The sequence below is a fragment of the Poecilia reticulata genome, linkage group LG9, assembly GCF_000633615.1.
Source record: "Poecilia reticulata strain Guanapo linkage group LG9, Guppy_female_1.0+MT, whole genome shotgun sequence".
Lineage (NCBI taxonomy): Eukaryota > Metazoa > Chordata > Actinopteri > Cyprinodontiformes > Poeciliidae > Poecilia > Poecilia reticulata.
Window position 1 is genome coordinate 15,047,568 of NC_024339.1, and position 15,516 is coordinate 15,063,083.

At 35.9% G+C, this 15,516-nt stretch overlaps 1 protein-coding gene across 1 annotated transcript; it reads right to left on the minus strand.

Moving 5' to 3' along the window:
* Positions 1 to 347: 347 nt before the first annotated feature.
* On the minus strand, positions 348 to 12,311 carry LOC103470021 (B-cell linker protein). The gene is made up of 20 exons (XM_008418136.1): positions 12,256 to 12,311; positions 12,093 to 12,143; positions 8,677 to 8,702; positions 8,536 to 8,564; positions 8,425 to 8,462; positions 8,100 to 8,193; positions 7,429 to 7,481; positions 7,316 to 7,337; positions 7,140 to 7,235; positions 6,462 to 6,490; positions 6,220 to 6,256; positions 6,060 to 6,114; positions 5,099 to 5,129; positions 4,902 to 4,938; positions 4,733 to 4,811; positions 4,565 to 4,602; positions 4,435 to 4,469; positions 3,868 to 3,936; positions 2,729 to 2,887; positions 348 to 2,014 (listed from the first exon to the last, which is right to left on the minus strand). Exons 2-20 carry the CDS (start codon positions 12,093 to 12,095, stop codon positions 1,898 to 1,900), a joined length of 1,047 nt encoding a protein of 348 aa, XP_008416358.1. The 5' UTR covers positions 12,096 to 12,143; positions 12,256 to 12,311; the 3' UTR covers positions 348 to 1,897.
* Positions 12,312 to 15,516: the final 3,205 nt, after the last annotated feature.

Genomic DNA, 15,516 nt, shown 5'->3' on the forward strand with positions numbered 1-15,516 from the left:
ACAAACCCAAAGTTTCCCCTCATGGCTCCCAAACATCCAGTCAAATTGTTTCCAACAGCTCCAGCTATTATATACTCTTAAAAATAACTAAATGCAGATACACGTAAGTTGTGGTTATCCACACACACATTTGTCTTGCTTGATTGGCATCTTGTGTTTTCTATCCCATAAAAGTTCCTAAAGAAATCAGTGTCTTTGTCATATTTACAGTAAAGCATATTCAAAGTCATGTATTTCTGTTTGCAACTGAAAGACACTTTGACCAACTTTGACTAGTTAATAAAATATTTAAATGTCAGATATTTTTGAATAAATGTTTTCAAATAAAAGTTTGAATGAATGTTGGGTTTTTTTTGTTAAATGATGAGAAGTGCCAGAGGGGGGCGCTGTTTGTAAGTGTAAAGATTTTACAACTGCAGACTTTAGGATTTTCTTCTAACATCGACACGTTGCATTCATTTGTACCTGATTATGTTTTTAGTTAAATGCTTGTTGGTTGCTAAACAAACATAAAATTAAACATTGTACACTGAAAGATTTCTAAATTTGCACATAAATGAAAATAATTTATATTCTTCCTTTTGGTGCTTTGTTAACAGCCGTACTTCCAGAAAGCACTTGGTTTGTTCCTTCTTTTGGTCCAATTTTCAACACAAAAATGAAAGAGTGTGTTTTAGAAAAAAAAAGTTATTCCCAAGTCGCTGGGAAAACAAATCGTACGGTTAGTTGTGGAAACTAAAAAATGGTCTGTAGCATGACAACAGAACATGGATAGCTTTGGAAAATGTAAATTTTTGCAATAAAATTGCAATTGAGATTACAAAATCTCTGCAATGGGAGTAGAGCATAAGAAAAACAAAAACAGCTGAAAACATTCAGTTTGAGTTGACCTTGCTGGGGTTGTCTTGAATTCGCCGTCAAAAACAGGAACATCTATAAATCTTTGCTGCGGTTCTCAGGAATTTGAATAGTTCAGGCTCAGATTATTATTAGATCTCTTACTTGCCAACATACAGTAGCTCGCTACAGGAAGTAATTCAGTTCTCCTTTGCACCTCTTATTAATGCAAATTTCACTGGTACAGTAGAACCAGTGAAAAATCTTTTGCATTTTAGGCAGAACAGACGTTCTGTACAAGCAAAGCGATATGTAAAATAAAAAAAGGCATTAAAGAAAAAGCTCTGAGTCTGATTTACATCTCAGGATCTAATCTGTTTGCAGAAAGCTCTAAGATTTACAAACTATTTTCCTAAAAGCAAATAGTCACACGTTTGTTGATCTACCATTTGGTAGAAGATTTATGGTTTGATCACAGAGGAGATGTTTGAGCCTGACAGGAAGCAGGTGGAGCCGCCAGCGTCTGGCTAGCAGCTGCTCCCACAGATCCTGGAGAGCTGCTGCTCTCATCAGGATAAGGCACCAGAGGATCAATTCTTCCCAAAAAACACCACAAAAACCCCCTATGATGACATTCAGACATACTAAGAGTCAACGTTCGTAAATACGGACAAACCTGGATGAAATTAACAGAACAGAAGCAAAGCAAGTGACATTTTCTGGACTGTAAAACAGCCAACATGTTGCACTAAAAACTGGAAGCAAACACTCTGAAGTGAACTTATGAGAAGGTAACAGAAAAAGATCTGAGCAAACAAATTTATGTAAATGAACAGAAGTGGAAAAATTGCAACGGATAAAGTTGAGACTTCAAGTGCGACAGCTGGATGCTTGATAAATATAAACTTACAGTTTTCATCTAGACATCTTCCTCAAAGAACCTTAGTGAATAAAAAATCTAATTTTTACAATGACAGGTGAGATCAAGGTGTTTTTTCTATAAAATAAAGTTTCAGTTTCTTCCGTTTATCTCACACAACATGTAATTATTAGTGTCGTTTTAGAGCCGTACAGGCTGCGTTAGGTTTGCTGTGTGCTTGGCCTGGCTCTTGCTGTCAATCAGAAGTATTTGGTTGCTCTTGTGGTAAGAAATCATCTCGTCAAGACTGCTGAATACCTACGAGAAAAGGGACAAAAATAACAAACAGTACAGAAAACAGTATAAATGTATGTTTAAAGTGCTTTCCTAAAGTATTTTTACCCTTTAATTTCACATTTTGTCACATTTCACCCACAAAATATAAGGAATTTAATGGGATTTTATGTGAAGCAATCAAAGAGCTGCAAGCATTTCTTTGGTCTTTCCACAATGGCTCTTGATCACTTTGTCTAAAATTTCTAACTAATGATTTTATAAATACAACTGCAAATTCAGGTTGGCACTAAAAAGTACCAGTAAGATCCTGTTTTCTTATCAAGTTACAAAATATCATTTTCCACAAATATCAACATGCCGGAGAGATGATGTACCCATATTTGTTAGCTTTGTTTTTCTTCATTTATTACCCAAAAACAGAAGTAAAAAGTTTAGTTCTTCAAAAGTGACAACAAATTTCCTATTTCAAAAATCATAAGTTGTTTTTGTAGAAATATCATGTGACATTTTCTGCTCTAAACCAGTTTATTTAGCTGGACTGAAAGCAAAAAATGGTTCTTTGAATTGTAAAAGTTGCAGACCAGTCATATAAAATCCACATAAGATTCATTTAAGTCCGTGGTTGTCGCGTGACAAAATGTGGAAAGACTTTATCAGACACTGTATTAACTTTTCCCTTCAGAATCCTGTTATCTTTCTCTTCTTTTATATTTAAATATGAGGATTTTCCTTCACCTCTTCATTCTTCTTGCCCTCCTTTCCAAGGGCGTAACCTTTGGACTCTTCAATAAAACGGATGGGGATGTTGTACACCTTCTGCTGGTAGAGGACAGCCAGGGTGTACGGCTGCTGGGGCCGTCTGTCTGAGCTGTATCGAATGAGAAAGGCTCCGTCCTGCAACACATTACACAAACGTACATCTTTGAAAAGCAGAAGTGGAGCCTCCTGCACAACCAACGAGAATGCAACACGTGGTTTCTGGATGGCAAGTCAACAACAAAGCACTTGTCTTTTAAAACCAGCTGACTAAATGTGCTGGAACTCAATTTGGGTTGCTAGGTGACGGACGGGGTTCATCTTAGGTTGCTAGGTAATGACACAGTGCCCCTTGGTTATTACTTAATATCAGGAGGTTTTTGAAATGGCTTGTTTTCCTTACACCAAAAAACATGAACATTTTGGCAAAAAAAAAAACTGGGTGATTTTTTTTTCTGTTTACAAGAGTTGAGATTCAAATGGAATATCAAAATGCGTAAAATGTGAATTTTGCAAAATAGGTTTCCCATAAAACATTATACATTGAAGAAAGAAAAACAGCTCTAAGAAAGTTTGTGAGAGTAGAATTGAAAAACAAACCACACCCACTGAAATTATATAAATTATAATTCTTTACAAGTTTTTAATTTCACTTTGTTCTTGAACTTCACAACAGTTAAATTCATATCCAACTTCAAAGTCGAGAAATATGTAAAAATGTACATGAAAAAAGCAAGTACACAACCTGAAAGTAATCTGAAACGTTTTCTTTCTTTCAGATTTCATGTTTTTGCCTTTTTCTCACATTTGAATGTTTAAGATGATCAAAAAATGTTACTGCAAGAAGTTGTGTTTTCTATTCCAAATCCTTTGGGTTGTGCAAATATGGCTTCTTCTTTTTTGAAGAAATTTTACTTTCACAAATCTTCCTGCACTTTCCGAGTATGATGTTTGGGGAAAGTATTCTTGGGCCAAAAGATCCTTGTAACATAAACCTCCTAAGGTACTTTTGTCAAGAAAATTGTTTTCTTATTTACAAAAAATGGGACAGTTCCCACTTTAGAAAGGTTTGTTTTGTGTCAGAAAAGTACATTTTATAGTGATTTAAGTGGGCTTACCTTTCTGACTCTATTTAAGAGACTCTCAGCTGTCTGTCTGCTACAGTCTCCAGCAAACCACTCTTTATCCTGAATTGAATGAAAGACAGAAATTAAGTCAACAAATGTCCCTCTATTATTATTTTGAGATCAAGTTCTGAATATGTATCAACATATTTTTATGAACCAGACATTTTGCCCCCTTTCTGTGCCCCTCTGCCACGTTTCACACCAAAAATGCAGAATAACCCTTTATTATTGGAAAATGACCCATTTGGTGTTTTTCTGCTGCTGCTGCTTTACAGGAGTAGAAAACACAAAATATTTGCTCTTAAATCTCCTAAGTTATCTATTTTACTATTAACTATTATTACTATTTACTATTTATTTCCATACCAACATTTTCAGGTTGTCTAAAAAAACTTACAGATTACAGAAAAAACTCATGTTACAAACGGGATTCTTAAATCTGAGTGTTGGACATATGAGCACATTAATGGTAAAATAGTCTAGTTTGTTTGTTTTTTGTGAATGAAACCAGAGAACTTCCAGTCTAAATGTATTTTTTACTGCAGGTTGATACTGTACCTCATTCCCACTCAGATTCATCATCCTGCTGCCACCTTAAACCAGATATACAACATGCAATATGCTGAATATTATCTGCCTTTTGCCAGAAACAATCCAAAGTAATAATGTAAGCAGACTCCCAGCTCACCTCCAGGTTTGTAGTCTCCCATCATAGGATGAGGAGGCCTGCAACAAAGACGGGGTGGTTAGTTGAGTTTTCATTTAAACATAAATGAAATAAAACAGAAATAAAAACTGGAACTTAATCCAAATTCCGTCACTTTAAATAGTATTTCTGTATAGCCAGCACGCATACATGGCTTTAGGTTCCTTAAGATCTGGAGGCAAAACTCGTTGCGGTAGCTGACCAGGGAAGCTGGCGCGTCTGTCCTCAGCTGTAAGAGAAATTATGAAATTTTTTTCTGGCTTCAGTATTTCTCCATATTTGTTGCTGTCCGTTTTTCACTGGTTAAGTAGTTACTCACATGTTTTTAGCTCGTGAATAGCAGAAAACATTGGCTGCTAGAAGAGAAGGCAAACATTGTTCTAGTGTGGGATTTGTAAATATTACCTTTGGCACAGAATACTGAACAATTTTTCATGAATCAACACCTATTTGGGCTCTGTTACTTTTACTAGGACAGTTCCCAGCATTTAAAGAAGAAAAGCAAGATACACTTACGGTCTCAGCTCTTGGAACTGGTGGTTTTACCCTGCAGATAATGTGAAAACAAGAAAAGCAAGTGTGAAGCTGTGCACAGGGCAGACTGACTCCCTCTAGATTCGGTTGCTCCTTTGACACCTTTTGGTTTGATAAATAATGTGTTTTGATTTGCAAAAAAAACACAAATATTACCAAGTATTTTCTTGTCTAGTTTCTAGTGCAAACATCTTATTTCATTTGAAATAAGACAAAACTAACTTACAGATAACTTTTCAGCAATATATAGGAACTTGTTTCATGTAAATAATTCCTTAATATTGATAAAAAGGCTCCACTGACAAATTATTTCACCTACAGTGAGACATTTTCTCATGGTGTAAGTGAAATAATCTGCCAGTGAGAAAGTACTTTTTTATCAATATCATTTAATTTTTTTACTTTAAACAAGCTCATATTTCTTACTGAAAAGTTACTTGTAAGTTTGTTTTATGGCATATTTGCAGTAGGAACTAGACAAAAAAATATTTTTTGCAGTGTGGATTTGTTCATTTTTATGCTTCAGAAGCTTCTATGTTCATCCATTCCTTCATTTTAGATTTCCTCAGTTTTTTCTGTCCTCAGTTTTTCTTCTGGTTTGACCTCCAACACATTCTGCCAACCAGGTCTCAATAATTTCAGCATATAATAACTCTCCTGGATTCTTCAGGTCTTAATGAGATCCTCCTGTTAGCTTTTTGTTTACCTCGGGGTTAATTCTGTTTGGATTTGGTTTTAATACACTTTGGGGGGTTTTTTGTGCAGAAAAATATAATATTTTTCTCTTGTACATCTTGTCTCGTCTTGCCAACCTACATTTGTGTCCTCCACATCCATAATACATGAAATAACACACATTTAACAGGCTGCACTGTGGTTTTAATGTCTCCCCTTTCTGGAGAAAAAATAAAGAAATGCATGGACTCAAATGGAAAAGACTTACATGGGTTTTGGAGGAGGAGGTTTCGGTCCTCTTTTTGGGGCAGGAGGAGGGCAGGCTGGAGAGCAGAGAGAAGAGAAATGATCAAACATTTTTTTGTAGAGATATTCTGGGACCTTTTGTTGTCAAGCAATACTGTTTTTCAGTGTGAGATGCGACATACATGCTTCTGGCTCCAAATACACGTCGTCATTGTCTTCCTGAAATAAAAGAGATCATTAATTTGTGAAATAAAATTACATTTTGGCTGTTGTTTTTTGTAGTTTAGCTATTATTAAATGAGTTTTGTACACCCCTTAATTGATATTTATTTATTTATGCATTTATAAATATTTATTCATAAATATTTACACTATTTTACAAGCATGTACGGGTCATGATTTCAAACTAACAGATAAAACTCACCTGTTCTTCATTTGGATCCAAATAAACATCTGAAAAGCAAAAAACAAGGAGTAAAAAAACATTTTCACCATAATAATCTCACTTTTAAAGACAATAAACTCCCAAAATACTTTTTCACAGCACTGCAAGTCATAAAACTGGATTTTTATCCATATTATAGTTCAGAACATTAATTAAAACACACCATTCAACACAAACAAACCAAAATATTCAACACAAATAAAATCAAAAAAAATGTGGCAAGCAGATCTGGATACTGAGAAATTATTTATGCTATTTATTTAAAACAGAACTGCTTGAAAAAATATTTTTCATAAAAACAGATTTTGTGTTTTTAGCTTGTCGGTAGTTTAAACTTTAATGTTGTCAATGATAAATCAATGTAAAAATAGTTTTGTTGTTTTTCTCTGTTTTTCAAATAATTTTTTTCTGATACCCAGTTGCTAAGAGGTGTTTCAGTAGGTGGCGCTGTCTTCTTTGCTTTTAGTTTTCTTTCTATTTCCCAAAGGGAAAATTTGTTGCTAAATATTAAACACGACGAACCAGCTCTGGGTTTTAAAGGCACTTGAACCACAGATTGGAGGAAATATGTTTGACTGTTGTGTAAACTTATTTAAATATGGATTTTAGGTTTCATTCAGTGATTTAAACCCGTGACTTTGGTCGTGTTTATTTCACCTTCTTCAGGTAAAGGAGCCGGAGCGGGAGCAGGGCGGGCAGGAGGATCCGGCGTCTTTCTCCTTCCGGGTTTCTCAGTTCTGTTTATTTCAGGAGCTGGAAGGGAAAACGAGGCTTTTCACCCACATCATAGACACAATCTACTGTTAAATAAACAAAAAATGATGACAGCTCACGTTTTCCAGTGTTCTGTGGTGTCTGAATGGAACAGGTGAGAATGTTTAATCAAAAGTAAAGGAATATATTTGCACAATTTCAGAGAAATACAAAGTTTGAAGCTCCTTCTTACCGAGGGTTTGGATATTCTGGGTGGGGGATTAATTTCAGGACGAGAGGTCCTATCTGCAAAAAAGACATATAGAAATTTTCAAAACTGTCCCTTAAACTTCTTTACATTTTGCCTTGTTAAAATTAAAAATTTTATTTCCATTTTATCTTATAGAGCATTTATATTTAACCCTCTTTGAGGTTGCTGTGATTTCAACTCTCCAGCTTCTGAATCTTTTTTTTTTTGTAAAATTACACAAACTCAGCATGCTCTTCTTCTTCTTCTTCTTCAAAAATATGTTCTACTTCCTGTCAACAACAAAGCACTTGTCTTTTCCAGCAGCGGTGAAACCAGCAGACCAAACTTTCTGGAGCTCTAATGGGTTGCTAGGTAACGGGCTGGGCTCGGCTGGGGTTGCTAGGTAACAGGGCAGCGTCTGCTGATTTATGAGTTTACATTCCGGAGGTTTGTGAAACCAGTCAAAAAATTTAAGCGATTGGGCTTTTTTCAAAGAAGCAGTAGAGGCCCAAATGGAAGTACAAAAATGTATTGTGAAAATTTTTTGTAAGACTATGGCTGCAATGTGAAAAAATGTAAACAGAAGTTCAAGGGTTGAGGATACTTTTTCTCGGGTTTGCTAAATGTTTTTTAATATTGAGCTACCATGAGAGAAAATGCAGAGATTTTTTTACCTAAGTAAATGTTTTCCTGGATTTGTGTCTGTGGGACCTTGACAGGCTGACGCTCACAGGGAGGAACTTCATACATGTCCCCGTCTTCATCATCCTGCTCAGAGACAAACACCGTCAGAAATCAGAAATATTTTTACTTCATCTCTACGTCAGGATGAATGCTGGCGTTAATCTGCAACTTCTCACTTCTCCAACGAGACTGCCATGTCACCCTCTGTGATCGTAAAAACTAACTAGGACACGTTTCACAAAACCACTAAAGCTGTGGTACAAGATAACAGACACACAAAGACAAAATAGACTTTGAAACATGTGGGCTACTCACAAATTCATCCTGTGGCCATTCAAACGCTGCATTGTTGTCTGAAACAAACAAAGGAATGTAAATGTGAGAGGAGAAACCGAGCCTTTGTTTTTAAGTGAAGGTAAATCTCACCTGTCCTCCTTGGAGGGGCCGGAGGTCCGCTGTGTGTCAAAGGTAGAAAAAAAGACTCAATCAAAACATGCTGCAGTAATGCATGATGAATATTGGTGCAATGAACCAGATGAACAGAAGGGCTTCTTTCATTTTACTTACCGGGGCTTCAGTTTTCCAAGGAAACTCTGAAAACAACAGAAACACAGAGAAATAAAGGACTGAGGTGTCAGATGACGTTGACCTATTATGCTTTATGGAATAGGCTTGAATAGGCCACAGAAAACATGTTCATTACGTGTTTTCAAAACAAAAATCATTCTCAGATGATGACATTTTAGTCTGGTATTCTTGCCACTTTAAATCCAACTAATCTGCTGCTGGCCACGCCCCCTAATTCAACGTTTACACTCACATGTAAAAATGTCTGCAAACAGATGTGCAGTTATACAACTGTACATATTTAAAAAGCAGAAGAAGAGACTGCTGCACAATCAAGAAGGATGCAGCAAGTGGTTTATGAATGATAAGTCAACGACAAGACACTTTTTGTCCTCCAGCAGCCGTTTTAAAGAGCAAGCATTAGTAAAACCAGCTGACCAAACCTTCTGGAGCTCTAATAAGTTGCTAGGTAACGGCTCAGTGCCTGCTGATTTGTTACATCCTGGATGTTTTTGAAAACAGTCAAAAAAACATTAACTTATCGGGGGTTTTTAAGCGATTGGGTTTTTTTTAGAAGCAGTAGAGACCCAAAGAGAAGTACAAAAATGTACAAAATGTGAAATTTGCATAATAAGTTCTCTTTAAAGGATAAAACTGAGCATCAGCACAATCAAAATCTCAGAGCATTACTCTGTAAATACATAGTTTAAACAACGGTCATTTTAACTTATTTATCTAAATTATCTAAAAATCTAAATTTGCGCCAGGTGGAACCATGAGACCAGAAGCCCATTAGTTTCACGATTGCAGTCTTCTGGTTATTTCTGCTTTTCTTGAAGAAAAGTATGTGTTTTTTTTATATATACAATATGTGTTCAGAAGTGGGGCCTAATTTTAGTTGGAGCAAATGGTTACCTGTGCCAGAACTCGTTAATGAAGCTGTAAGTATTTTATCCTGAGTTAAGCAGCACAAAATGGAAAACTTTTAACTTCCATTAATTTCCCTCATCTCATTCTGTGGAGTTTGTTCATCACTTTTGTTTTTAACTTTATATCATATATTTCAGTGAATTATGTTGTGAATTCCTGATTACTCATGCACTTTTGTGAATGTTTCATCCATCTGTGTGTTTATTTTTCGATTAATATTTTCCTGTTGCACCTTTGTTGCCCTTATTCCTTGTTTTTCCCTCCTTGTCACCTGAACGTCCCAGTAATCACTCTTCTTTGTTTTTATTCTCCTTAGTTGAGATTTTCTTGTTTTCCTGCATGGGCCTTAAAGACGGACTCTTTATGATTTCCTCCTGTACATTTTCGCACGTGAAATCACTTCCAGAATGATTCTGCCTGCCTCCTGCTTTGGGTCCTTCACAAAACCACACATGATAAAATCATTTCCCTCTTTGATTTGAATACCTGAGCTTTATTTGAAATATTTCCATACAGAATATTAGCTATATTTACATTCACCTTGTAGAAAGAGAACTGTTTTCTTTTACTCTATAACATTAGACCATGTTTTCCTGGTTTACATCAGCCAGAATTACCATAACGGTGACTTTTTTTAGTTTTATTTGCATAAAAGTATTTGACAGAACAGTCTTTTGTGACTTAGCTTAAAAGGTTTGGGTATTCGCCCTTAGAAGTGGATAGAGTAAGCAAAAATCAAGTACAGGTAGCACTACTTCAACATTTTACTCAAGTAAAAGTAAAAGTAAAACCTGATTATAATTCTGATCTTAACATTTAAAAATGTTATTATGAGCACTCACATTTATGTTGAAATTCTGTCATTTTAAAGACTGAAATAAAGAAATACTGCAAATAAATACAAAATAATACATTTAGAAGAAAACATCTTTCAAATATTAAATTTAACATTAAAATTAATACTTATAGTAGGTAATATGTCAATGTTAGAACATGTTAATCTACTTTCAGAGACAATATGTAGTGTTTACTGTGTCTTATTTACATTATAGAGACACAGCAGATGGAAACATTAAAATGACAAAGCTTTCTCGTATATTTTTGATTAAAATATATTTGTTTTTTCTTCGTTGACGTAAGTTTGTATTGGGTGGAGTATCCAGAACTTTTACCAAAGTAATAATATCAATCATTCATCTGCAATGTTTTTAATGAGAATAGTGTGAGGAGCAGATTAACAAACACCTCAGGTGAAATCAGGAAGTGGAGTTTCTCCCACAGCGTCAGGCGGTCAGAGGGGAAGTATCGTGCAGAGTAAATGATTACGGACTCACGGAAAGGTGGGAGAAGAACCGACGGTTTTTAACACGAGTCACATGTCGACCTCAACATGTCAGAAAACAGTGGCTTCACTGTAAAATGAGCAGCAGGTGTGACAATAAAAGAGAACTACATCACCCTTCTGCTATTTATCAGCTTTTCCTCATGCAGTTATGTTCAGATAGAGCTGCACTTTAGGCTCGGGAAAAGCCACAGTGACAAGGCTGTGCCTGCTGATTTATTGCATCCCTGCCTCTGCGTTAATGTAAAGAGTAGCCGGCTCAACGAGGAGAGGGCAGCAGGAAAAAGGAAAATGCATCTGACTATGAAATGAAATCTAATGCAAACCAGGACAAGGCACGCACCATTCAAATGCCTCACCACTCACACAATAGAAATAGTGTTTCTGTGTTTAGTGACAGCAGCTCAATCTGCTCCCACAAAGGTTTAAAAAAAGAGCAGCTAAAATAGCTTTTGTGCAAAAATATTCCTCTCATTTCTTTTGAGTGTGCTGTGGGCTTTTTCACCCAAAGGAGAAACTGAGACTTTACGAGAAACACTTAAAATAGACTCCTTCCTGCACTGGAATTAAAAGAGAGAAATGACGATTTTTGTTTTACACATCTTGAAACCTAAAGTTTTAATCTGAAAAATAAACATTTATTCCACATGGCAACAACCACCACCCATCATGATTTCCTGTACAAGAGGCTGAAACTCGGCATGAGGAAGTGACACGTTTGGATAGACGAGTCAAATAAAGACCTGTGTTAGGGTCAGAACTGGTTCTGAATGAGATAAAGAATCAGTCAGACTTTTTTTTAATTTACCTTAAATCTAAATTAAGTGAGATTAAACTACAGATTAGAATCCTGTGACTGACTTTATGAAAACTTCACAAGGAGATCTGCTTGTCATCACTCAGAACAGACCTGACTTTTTTTAAGCTTGTCAGATAAACACATCCTAACAAACCTTTATGTTCTGAACATCATCGTATTATTCCCTCATGCAGCTCTGCTAAAGTAAAACAAACAGAAGTGACGGTATCTGCACAAACAGTCAGCAAAAGTCCGTGACAACACCGTCCCACTTCCCCCTTATTTCACCCAACATTTTACAAAGCATTATCCGAAGTAGAACCAAAGAAAAGACATTTACTTTACCATGGTTAGGATGCTGCCACGAGTCTCACAGCTCAAGTCATGAGGACGTGTCTTTGTGTCAGATGCAAATAGTCATAGAGATTAAAAGCATGTGATATCATAAGCAGCTCTCATTTGCATTTCCTACCTGTCGCCAGACAGACAGACAAGCAGAGAGTCTCACCTGCAGCTAGATCTCCCTCCTCTAAATGATCTTCAGCAGAGCAGAAATATACGCACTGCAACCCTCTAATGGCCAAAAAAGAAACTGACTCTGATATAACCTGCTGTCCAGTTTGCTTTAGTTATGTATGAAACAGAGTTTTCTTTTTTTCTTGTAATCATTTAAAGACTGAAAGTTTCTCAAGGTTTGTTGTTGTGCTTCCTTTGGCTGTTTTTCTGCCGGGTCCCTGTAAGCTGGATCCACATTTAGCCATTCAAACTCATGAATTCAGACTCTGACATGCACATCAGTGTTTACACTGAGAATAAACTCTCATTCAAGGTTTTTGACTCCTTGTTATGTGCTTTCCAGGCACATGCCTTTTATAGCACAATCAAGTAGCTACGTTACCTTCAGTTGTTATAAAAGCAGATACATATCAAATATGACTTAAAAGAAATGTTACTTTGTAATTTAACTCCTTGAAATTGGGCCTCTGTCTCTTTAAAAACTTCTTCTCTTTCTGAAACTCTGCCCTCAGGAAGTCATCATAGCAGAGCTTCTCTATTTACCTTTCAACACCATTTTTTACCAGTCATGCACTCAGAAGTAGCTCGTTTAACGAGTTCAGTTCATGCGCAGTTCCACCAGGCGTTTGCTAATTGCTGCTGGCTAGTCTGAAGGAGCTGAGGGGGGGATTCACGGAGGATAGCTGCTCTGAAACTTAGAAACTGCAGCTCAGAGGAGGAGCTTCGTCCTGAAGGCGGAGCTAGATCCACTCAGGCGTTTTGCACAGCTGAATGGTTGTCATGGAGATTAAAGGATTTCTAAAACATGCCTGAAAGACAACTCTATGTTTTTGATGATGGTATAACATTATAACTTTTTTTAGCTTTACAACATGTAAAGCTCAAAAATGTCAATTTTTCATAATACTGCTCCTTTAAGACATTTTATGAGGGGTTATTTTAGATATTTTCCACTGATTTTTCCTAAGAAATATGAAAAAAGTGTGTCCCTCAGATAGGCTGCTGGCATTAAAGTCCTAAAATATTTATTTAAAACTGCTTCTGATTTAGTAACTTGCAAAACTATTTGACATTTTATGTTATAAACCACTAACTTCTATGTTTTCTAATAGGATTTTGTAAGATAGATCAACAAAAGAGACACGCAATTATGAACAGAAAGAAAAATGAAACAGATTTTTAGATTTTTGTAATAAAAATCTGAAAAGTGTGGCGTACATTTGTATTCAGCCCTCTGTGAATCAAATACTTGGTAGATCCACTGTTCTCTGCCATACCAGCTCCAAGACTTTATTTCTAGACACTGAAATATTTTACAGTCTCACAACAAATAATTGGTTGAGCTTAGATTTGGACTTTAACTGGGCCATTTTAACATATGATTTGTTTTGATCTAAACTATCCTGTTGGAAGTTTGTTGGAAGGTGAAGCTCTTCCACTATCGCACATAGAAAGAGGCACAAATGAAGAATTTAATAAACAAAACCTATAAAACTCAGAAAAATGAAATCCAGAGCTCACATGAGTTTTAGTTCAGCTGAAGCACATGGAGATGATGAGACAGCGCATGTGAGTGAATACAATAGAAACAGGAAGCAGAATAATACGATGAGAAGCTAAACAGGACATAAACGACAAACTAAACAGAGAAGGCTTTCACTAATCTACGGAAAATAAAATAAAATGCACAAAGTTACAAAATTTTACAATAAAGAAACTAAACTTGAAGGAATAATTTTGTATGGCAAGACATTTTGAGTAATAATACAAGGAAGTGAACAGCTTGAATAAAAAGGAAATAATCAAAATGCAAACACAGTAAAACATGACAGGAATAATCTACAGAAAATAATATAAATATTCAAGAAGGACAACAATCTATGAAAATAAACCTGAAGGTAAAAACCCAAATGTCCGAAATAATCCATGAAATAATCAAACACTGACCAAAACCCAAACACCTTTTGTAGCCCCTGACTGGTTCTCTTTCAGTTTAATCTGTATTTGTCTTGATTAATCACTTCTTCATCCCTGATACTTTGTTCCACACCTCAGCATGATACTGCCACCACCATGAAGATGACATATTCAATGTTCATTTAACCCCGTATAAAATAAATGCAGCTGGGACAAAAAGTTCAGTTTCTATCTTATCTGGCTGATAGACTTGGTTCCACGTGTTTGATACATGAGTTGGGTTTCTTCTGCCACTATTTGATTCACCTAAAATCTCAATAAAATTAAACACAACACAGGAGTAATAATTGTCCTGTTGCTTTCTAAGCGTTGGATCTCTTCAGCTACTGGGACGTCATCTTCCCAGTTTCAGGTTACTGATTTAGCAAAGTGCCATCAGATATTCACAGCTTGTGCTTTTATGAACTGACCCTGATTTAAACTTCTCCGTCTTTTTATCACCGCCTGACACACCTCTGAGGTGTTAAAAAAAAAAGCGGCTATATTAGGACTGAGATTAAATTACACACCAGTTTACTGTGTTTACATGAAAGGTGAAGGCAATTATTTGAATTGAATCTTATCCAGAGTTATCAGAATAAAGAGACCTGAATAATAAGATAAAAATACACGGCACGCTGAGGTTTTATTTGTTTGTTTTCGGGGGTTTTCAAAAACATATTATTTACACTTGTGTGCTACTTTGTGTCAGTCTTTTAAGTAAAATCCCAATAAGATACTCAAGACTTTCGATGCAGTAACGCAACAAAATGTGTTTATTGTTTCATGTAAACATGATCACTTATACCTGGAGTTTAAGAGCATTTTTGTGCTTTACAAACAAAAAAAAATTTTTTTTGTTTGCAAAGTCTGTTACTGATCACAGTTTAAACACAAGGTTTTAGTTTTGCTGGTCAGAGTAACTACTTCCCTTTCAGAAAAGGTGATCCCAAAATTACTAAGGTTATGATATCATGAGATTACAAATTTTAGAGCTGAAATAAATGTCGTTATTTTCACCTCCAACCAGGGGAGGAAGTTACTCTCAGCTATTTAAGACAACTTCAGGAGGAAAGTAATTAAATCTACTTCATCATCTTGCATGACCTTGATTCTACAGAAAGGTTTTGCTCATCATACAACACTGGATGCAATTTAGGAAAAATAGATTAGATTTCTGAGAGAACAACACAACAATCCACTTTCTAAAGCAGCTGATTCAGAAGCATCTGCCATGTTAAAGCAGGTGACTAAAGAAACGTCGTGCAGGACCAGTCCGCTTTACGGCCTGAGCTGG